The sequence below is a fragment of the Uloborus diversus genome, chromosome 6, assembly GCF_026930045.1.
Source record: "Uloborus diversus isolate 005 chromosome 6, Udiv.v.3.1, whole genome shotgun sequence".
In the NCBI taxonomy this organism is placed as follows: Eukaryota; Metazoa; Arthropoda; class Arachnida; order Araneae; family Uloboridae; genus Uloborus; species Uloborus diversus.
Genome location: NC_072736.1, coordinates 13963316 through 13972769, shown reverse-complemented (window position 1 = coordinate 13972769; position 9454 = coordinate 13963316). Strand labels below are relative to the sequence as shown.

Genomic DNA, 9454 nt, shown 5'->3' with positions numbered 1-9454 from the left:
CCTTTGATGTGAGAACTATTCTATGATAACTCAATTACTGTCAGTCGAGGAAAAAGAATTTCTATGTTTCAGCTTTCCTTTTCATTTTGATAAATGGGGTCGTTTTCGAAATTTTTAAGTTTTATTTTTTTTTTTTGTTTTTTTTTTTTTTGAAAGAGCATGCTTAAAAACATAGGATCCGACCATTTTTTAAATAATTCGACTAAGTTTAATATTTTTAAAAAAATAGTTATGCAATAGTTAAAAAAATAGATGCGCTTTCATTGTTTACACTTATGTCGATGACATCAGAAATGATGAAATGCCATTCGCAGATTATTTAATTCGCTTCTTTACTCACTTGTGTTGGCAAAAATATGGTTGATAGCAAGCGTAGAGCGCAATATTTAACTCACTTCTTGATTATCATAACGTGGAAACGCCGTAGACAGATGCGCCAAAGTTCATCATTTGTGCCGTCTTAAAGACCACGCCTTATTTTAAAAATCGGACATTTTAAAAAATTAAGCGCTGGGAAATTGTAAGTTTTTTCTCGCTCATCCTAATACGTTTTTTACCTTCCGGAAGCAAATGAAATATGAGCTCTTCCAAACCACTTGACCGCGCGATTTCTATCGACTTGGAAAATATTACGTAAGAATGGGTTTATCTCCTCCCTCCCGCAAAGTAAGGGTATGTAGAGATTTTTGCAAAAGGCACATTTTAGCAGAACACAGTAATTGTAAAGAAAAACTAGTTTTGTTCTCAAAAAATCTAGTCTACTTTTGTCAATTAATTTTTAAAAAATTAAGACCTCACCCGTTTGGGAACACTTGCGCTTCAAAAATTAAGCAAGTTCGGTAGGAAGACTCGTTTGCCGTATCCTCAGACCCTTTCGAGATGGAGCAAGACTTAAAAAATTTAAACTGACGCCTTTGCCTATCTTCTCCTTTTAAATTTCGTGTGTGTGTGTGTGTGTGTGTGTGTGTTTTTTTTTTTTTAATTGCAAAAAGGAAAGGAAAAACAATCAAGAAATAGGACGAATTTTTTAAACGTAAGATATGTTTAACACGGAAACATGTGCAATTTTATTCCTTTAAACGAGGATAGATTTCAAAAGTTACAAAAGCAAAATAGGTGTAGACTTTTTTTAGTGACGTCAAAGGAAGGACAGTGAGAGGATGCGAGGGGGGGGGGGGGATCGATGGATGCGTCCAGAAAAGTTTTCGGAATTGAAGTCTTAAACCGCAGTTTTAGTTATCTTAGGTGGTGTCAAAAAGAGAGGGTCAGAAATGGGATTCAGGAAATGTTTTAAATTGAAGTCAAAATTCGTAATTTTAAGGCATTGCTACCATGAACAAGGGGGGGGGGGGGGGGGGGGGTGAGGTTCCATCAAAAAAATTTTTACAAAAATGAAGTCATAAAACTTTATTTGTGGTAAAAATTGAAGGTACCAACTATTCGTCGATGATTTCACCGTCTACATGTGGCAGGACATCCATGTGCAATTTCGGCTGTCTTTAAGACTTCATATTTCGATTACAGAACATGAGGGCAAAATAATGTACGCGTTTAAAATCATGAAAAACTATGCTCTTTACTTTGCTACTGTTTAAGATTTTTTCATTATTACGACATTAGCGTACCGTTTCCTGATTAGAGAAATTTGGCAGGCTTGGATTCGCATTTGTAGCGAGGGTGTCATGCTAATAGACCAAGAGCTGGCTACACAAAAAAAGTACTCATGGTACATTAAAAATTTCTGTATGGAATGAAAGTACATAGGGTCAGGTGGGGTAAAATGGGTATAAAATTGCCTACTTTTGGATTTTGACTCAAATATTTTTGCCAAAATATTTTGTTTCTTTTTTTTTTTTTTGTTTTATGCATACATTACATATGTTGAGAGTAGAATTAAATGATTTTCACACATAATTTGATACAAATTTATTTTTGAGAGGAGTGTTTATGACTATATGTTTTCTGTACCCATTTTACCCCACGCAGGTGAAAATGGGTAGCCTGTGGGGTAAAATAAGGCTCCTATAACTAGGCTCCTCTACTTTAGGGGCTCTAGGGTAAAATGGGTATTGAAGTCTAAGAAGTGATAAATAAGCATACTATTTGTTCAATGCAGTGTGATAATATAGATTTAAGAGTTGGTTTACAAAATTTTACAATTTAATTTTTAAAAAAATAGTGCTAACAGTAAATTTGATAAAATATTAATGAGGTTTCTTTCATGCACGATATCCATACTTGTCATTCTTTTAAAAAAGTAATGGCATCTATTGTTAAATTGTGGCTCATTGATTTTTTGTATTATTTGATGTTTTTTTTAATGAAATCCATGTTGTCTATATCAGGAAAAAAAAGGAAAATCCTCCATCCCGGATTTTTTAAAAATATTTCCCTCAACAGCCATATATTTGCCAATCAATTCTTTCTTGCTTGTTTCTTCTAAGTACAATAGTTATACCCAGGCACCTGTGGTTAAACTTTGTTTCATAAGCATATTTTTAGCAGTTTCTATTTCAGATACTTCCTCTGAATGGAAACTTTCTTTTTCCACTATTTTTTATTTTTTTGTTTTTTAATTCATTATTTTTTTCACTTTCAACTTTTAGCCTTTCTGAAACATCTTTGTCAATACTTCCTGTATTTGCCAGCATACATTTAAGTTGTTTTAAATAACTCATGCAGGTAGTTGTCAAATCTGAAGCTCTTGTTGAAATTGCAGACAATATTGCACTTTTCAAATCTTTATAAGGTGACGAAATCGTGCTTTGTGACGTATAATCTTCGGATTGAAACTAGGATGTGTTCTGAGAATTTCAAAGTACATTAGAGAAATTGGTAGCATCTGATTGCAATCAAATACAAATGTGACGACCAACAACAGGCTGGGCCCAGCATATTCTGAGGAAATTGTTATTTTATGCGCGAGTGCAAAAAAACTCTGGAATAAGTATACCGCTGGCTTCTTATTATTTGTTATGATGGAGCGAAGTTTATTTCATACTGTCATGGCATTGCATACTTTTATGTTTCAATCATTTTAAATTAACCACAAATGCATTAGTATTCATGTAAAGGTAAATATACTGTTGTATATTTTAAAACAACTTGCTGGAATGATAAGCCTAACCATATACCCATTTTACCCCATTTTCAAAATATGAGATTAAAAATAGAAAAAAATCGTTTTTTTTCTTCCCTGTAAGTTGAAGCAGCAACAAAAATGTCCAACTAAAGATATTATGACATAGTAATAAAAATTTCTCAAAAATCTGGAGCTGGAGATAGAAGTTTAAGCAGACAACATGTGGCTTGAATTTATCTACTTCAATTTAAAGTGTTACCTCTCACTAAAAAATAATCTATTGGAAAAATATATTTTCTGAAATAGAACTCAGAACAGCCAAGTATAATGTCCCACTCAAAAAAATGCAAATTTAATTTAAAATATTTTGTTTTTAAAACCATATATTTTGACTACCCATTTTACCCCACCTGACCCTACATAGCAAAGCATTTATCGCTTGGTCTGTCAGGGCGGGTAAGGGACCGGGTGGGTTGGCGGGGGACAAAGATCACCAATTTTTAGCAGAAAAACTGCAGATTTCTGCATGAAAACTGCAGTTTTTCTGAAGGTAAAGCCTCAAATCTTTAAAATATCTGCACAATTCTTCAAAATTCCTGCAGGGGAACTTCTGCAGATTTTGTGAGGAAAACGTAGCACATTTGTCTATTCCCGTTTAAAGTTAGGCATTTTCAAGCAAAACAAAATGTGATACTGATTTGATTACACTAGTTACATTGATGTGTTTAGATACATGCATTTTAGTTAGTTATGTTATGAGATTACGTATGTGGGCGAGTACGTAGTACACGTATATGGAAGTATTCCTACCTGTTTTTCAGAACAAGGAGTGATCTGTAATGGGGGGGGGGGTGATTTTGAGCTATAAAAGGCTATGGATTTTAGAAAAAAGATCTTGTAATGATTTTGGACATGGCAGATGGCTAATCTCTTTTGCGCGTAGTAATAATTTGACACTTAAGCCAGAGGTTTCTCCCCCCTCCAATGGCGCCCACCCCCAAAGGTTGCATAGCACCCCACCCCATCCACCTTCCCTTCCTCAAAACAGAAATTCCCTCTAAAGTGTGACTAAAAGCACGTTTAAAAATCGGATTCAAAAATAAAAACAGCGCATTCTGCGTCATGACCCCCCCTTCCCTTGTTCGCTGCCAATTTTGTACATTGATGTTCTTTATCCATCATTATTAAAATAACGTGTTAGAATGTTTTTAGAGATGACCGATGGCTGATCTCTACTACGCGTCTTAATATTCAGAAACATTAGCAAAGTGGTTCTCCCCCCCCCCTTCACAGGCTCCCCCCAAAATTTGCGAACACAGAATATGGTGGCTCCCCCCAAAATTTGCAGCCCCTCCCCCTTTAAAATAGGGAAACAACAGAAAAATGACAGTAAATCCACGTTCGAGAACAGCCATGAAACTTTTTAACGGCGCATTCTGCGTCATGAAACCCTCCCCCCTCCCCCAATCCCTTCGCCGCCATTTTGGGCACTAATGCTCTTCTGCCATTATTATTGAAATAACGTCCTCGAATGTTTTTTGACATGGCCGATGGCTGATCTCTACAACGTATCTTAATATTCGGAAACTTTAGAGAGGGGTTCTCCCCTCCCCTCCCCCCCATAAAATGGTGACTTGCTTCAAAATTTGGGGAGGGGGAGTACCCTTTCCTTAAGTTTCTGAATATTAAGACACCTTGTAGAGATCAGACCATCTCGAAAAACATTCGAGCACGTTAGTTCAATAACAATGGCTAAAGAGCATTAGTGTCCAAAAATGGCGGCGAAGACGGGGAAAGGGGGGCGGGGTCATGACCCAGAATGCGCAGTTGAAAAGTTACATGGTGGTTCTGGAACGTGTATTTACTCTCATTTTTCAAAGGTTTCCTTATTTTAGGGGAGGAATGCTGCAAAATTTGGGGGGGGGGGGAGAACCTCTTTCCTAATGTTTCTGAATATTAAGGCACGTAGTAGAGATCAGCCATCGGCCATCTCAAAAAACATTCGAACACGTTATTTCAATAATAATAATAGCTAAAGAGCATTAATGCCCAAAAATGGCGGTGAAAACAGGGAAGGGAGGAGGGTCATGAGGCAGAATGCGCTGTTTTTATTTTTGAATCCGATTTTTAAACGTGCTTTTAGTCACTCTCTCAGACGGAATTTCTTTTTTGAGAAACGGAAGGGGGGTGGGGGGGGGGTGCTATACAATATTTGGGGGTGGGCGCCATTTGGCGGGGGAAGAAACCTATGGATAGAGTGTACAATTATTACAACGCGCCAAAGAGATTAGCCAATCTGCCATCTCCAAAATCATTACAGCATCTTTTTTCTAAAATCCATTGGCGCCCTTTATAGTTCAAAATCACCCCCCCCCCTCATGCAGATCACCCCTTGTTCTGAAAAACAGGAAGAAACACTGCCATATACGTGTACTACGTACTCGCCCACATACGTAATCTCATGACATAACTGTAACTAAAATACATGTATCTGAACACATCAATGTAACTAGTGTAATCAAATCAGTACCACATTTTGTTTTGCTCGAAAATGCCTAATTTTAAACGGGAATAGACAAATGTGCTGCGTTTTCCTCACAAAATCTGCAGAAGTTCACCTGAAGGAATTTTGAAGAATTCTGCAGATATTTTAAAGATTTGAGGCTTTACCTTCAGAAAAACTGCAGTCTTCATGCAGAAATCTGCAGTTTTCCTACTGAAAATTGGTGATCTTTGATCCCCCGCCAACCCGCCCGGTCCCTTACCCGCCCTGGCAGACCAAGCGATAAATGCTTGGCTATGTGTGTACAAACATTCCATACAGAAATTTTTAATGTACCTTATGAGTACATTTTTTGTGTAGCCAGCTCTTAGTCTATAATGTTTTAAAAAGGATATTTCAGGCTCATTATGATTAATTCTAAGAGATTTTTAATTAGCTAGTGTGCTGAAAAAAAGTTAAATAAAATTGTTGGGGACCAATTCAATAAGTACAAAACTTATTAAGTTTTATTCATAGTTGAAATCGCAAAAATTTTCACCTGTGAGTGTTCAAGTGCATATATGCATGGCAGTTTGTGATATGCTAGCGCCATCTATCGTATTAAGACGTTACATTATCAAACATTTAGTATCGATTTTATTTCAAAGTTCTGAAAAGTTTTGGCGATTTGTTTTGAAAGAAAAGAAACTTTTGATTTGTTTTTACCCAAGTGGAATGTATGACATTTTCTTCTTTTTTTCTGACGATGAATTTTGATGTTCCACAGGTTTTTGTTTTTATTTTTTTCGTTAAACGGATGGATTATGATAGCGTGGTTGCTGGGCGAGTTTGGCGATAAACAATAGAGTTGCGGAATTATTTTTACATATGAAAGATATTATTTGATGTTTTTTTTTTTTAATTTGGCGAAATATTTTAAATTGCAATAAAAACCGCTTCACTCGCTAAATAGAGTTTTAAAGCAACTGTAAATCTAATTTAATGATTTGACGAAAAATTTTAAATTTCAAAAAAACTTTAATAGGTTTTTTTCTTTTGAAAAGGTTGTGCACACATTTTATACAAAGAAAAATGATCATTTCACATCAGAGGAGGAAGGGGCGTCAATTTTTTTTTTTACTCAACGGACTTCCATTAAATTTTCAGCATGGGCATCGCTGTACGGGTACTGCTAGTTAATTCATAAAATCTTTATGACTTTCCAAAAAAATCATTTTTTTCCCTCACAAACAGTTTTTAAACCAAATACACCTAGTTTAAACCAAAAATCACTTTTTTTTGTTTGTTTGTTTGTCTTTTCCAAAAAAAAATTATTGTATGTTGATGATTTTCTAAAAGTGGAGGAGGTATTTAAATTCTAATGATCCACTGGAATCGGGGTTGGCAAGGTTTTGGACACTACGGTAAAAACCCTTGTTTTTACTGTTCCATCCAAAAACCCTTGAGTCCAAAACTGTCCAAAACCATATTTTTAGAAAAATCGCATTCTGCGAGAAAGCATCAAAAATAGAATAAAATGTATCGAAGTAATTTTTTACATTGAACATTTGTTCAATGGAGAACATTCAACTTATTTATGCAGCTGATTTTAATCTACAGTCGAACCTCCCTATATCGAACTTCAACATATCAAAATTTCCTATCTATCGAAATCCCACTAAATTTCTATGTTCATTACATAGAAAAATTGTTTCTATATATCGAAAAACTCTCTATATATAGATTTTTTCGAGACTTTAGTAGGTTTTTTTTACCACTTTAGACTATTTATCTCATGAAAAATAAAGGCTAGGGGAGAAAATTGTTCACTAAAGGTTGCTACGAAAGGAATCTGGGGTTGAGGTGTGTGTAGATAGGTTTTTGTGTTGTTCTGGAGTTCTTAAATTTCCTCAAGCTGATTTCAAATATCTTAGTTGAAACCAGTAATGCAGTAAAATCAGTTTCACGTTAACCCTAAAACCTGTTGATCATCATTCCTAGTCTTTTTAGCTTCAGTGAAAATCATTCAAGTTAAGTAGATTGATTTTTTACTTTTCTCTCAATTACATTCTTAAAACCAAAATCCCCTAATGTTGCGGATCAAGTTGAATTGCCGAAGAATGAAAATGTATGAAGGCGCAAATATGTAATTTCTGCTCGTATAAATTAGAAACTAGGTTTCATACACGAAAATTAACTTTAATTTTAATGTTTTAGGAGATTTTTAAGATAAAATAAGATTGTTTCTACGTATCAAAATTTCTACATATCGAATTTTTTTCCGGTAATTTGCTACTTCGATATATGGAGGTCCGACCGTAGTTACATAGAAGTTGAATTCTTGATCAAAATTTCAATTTCTTTGCATTAGTTTTTTTTTTTTTTTTGATAATAGCAACCAAATTTCCCTATGTTTATGCTTATGAGCAAATGAAAGCAGGGTTGGCAAGTTTTTTATGATCCTGTTCAAAGCGCTTGTGTCCGAAAGTGTCCAAAACTAAGTAAAATATTTTTTAGAAAAAAATATAAAAAAAACTCATTAATTAAACCTCGATTATGTCTATATTTATGCTTTACGAATATTCAATAATCAAGTTGATCGAATAATCAAGTCAATATGACTTGATTAGATTACACCCTTTTAACTTTAGCATAATTTTGGACAGTTTTGGACGGTAAAAACCACCTGTCTTGTCCTAATCCAGTTTTGGACAGTCCAAAACCCAACCCTGGCTGGAATGTTTCTCAAAATAAGAAAACGACTCAGTAATTTTACAGCATAAAAGATACACTTGTTAAAATAACAATCCTCTTAAAAGAATATATGCAAGATCCATAATAGAAAAAGTTATTTTTTAATTCATAAGAACTTTTCCTGTACAAAATATGATAAACAAAGAACATCATACAGAAAACAAAAATCGACATGAACATATTTTTTGCACAAAATTCTAAAAAATATATGATTCTATAATACGTCCACATTTTTTTACACACGTAAAAATAACATAAAAAGGAACATAACTGAAGCTTTCATAGCTGGTGAAAATAATATAACTACTTTCTGGGTTTATAATCCATGGTTCATCTTTTGGCCAAAAATATCCTTACAGCCTACCAGCGTGAAAAGTAGCTACATTAAAATGAAAAAGGAACAAATTGCTCATGGGCTGCAATAGCGGCACAACTCAAAAAATCACCTTTTGAGATAAGTGGGTAAAAAGTTTTCATTGTTAAAACAGGGGAGCCCCCCCCCCCCGCCCAATGAGAAAAATAAACCCCTCAAAACCCATGCTCCCCCTAAAAATTTCAATGCTGCAGTCAGCGCCATTACCCCCCACCCCTTAGGTGGAGATCCCTGGTTAACCGTTTAACTGCCGAACTATTGACGGAAGATCAAATTTGAGTATTTTTTTGAAATTATGTCTATTTATGTCTAGTAAATACAGAAATAAAATAAAATTTCTAGAAAAAAAAATTTTTACTATGCTTTTCAGTGTGTCCCATTTTTGGAACATTAGCGCTTTGCATGAAGTTTTTTTTTTCCAAGAATTTTTTTAATCTAAGAGGTTTTGAATGCAGTTTTTATCTTATCATACTTTATTACGGAAAAAATAATATTTTAAATTGCATTTATGTACATACCAGAATTCAGAAAATCTAATACAGAAATATCTAATGCCCATGATATGAAAGGAAGCATTGCTGGTGAAGTCGTTTGTCGCAATGAAAACATTTCTTAGTCTTATTTTTTTTTGCACACCGCACAACGTCCTTGGGATGCAGATACAATATAATGTCCGTCAGACATTCTTGATTGTTTATGTAAATGACAACGAGGCCCTGGATGACTTTCCACTCGTACTTTTCTTCTTAGGAGGTGAGTTGTT

The 9454-nt window shown here is 34.7% G+C and overlaps 2 protein-coding genes across 2 annotated transcripts in view; both read left to right on the top strand.

Annotated features, from left to right (window-relative positions):
* LOC129224228 (cleavage and polyadenylation specificity factor subunit 1-like) overlaps positions 1–2000 on the top strand; it is a 34994-nt gene extending 32994 nt beyond the window's left edge. The window contains exon 8 of the mRNA XM_054858649.1: positions 1987–2000. Within this exon, the coding sequence (XP_054714624.1) occupies positions 1987–2000 (14 nt within the window). The remainder of the gene's footprint in view (positions 1–1986) is intronic.
* LOC129223730 (tubulin-specific chaperone E-like) overlaps positions 1–9454 on the top strand; it is a 310220-nt gene that overhangs the window by 70058 nt on the left and 230708 nt on the right. The window lies entirely within an intron of this gene.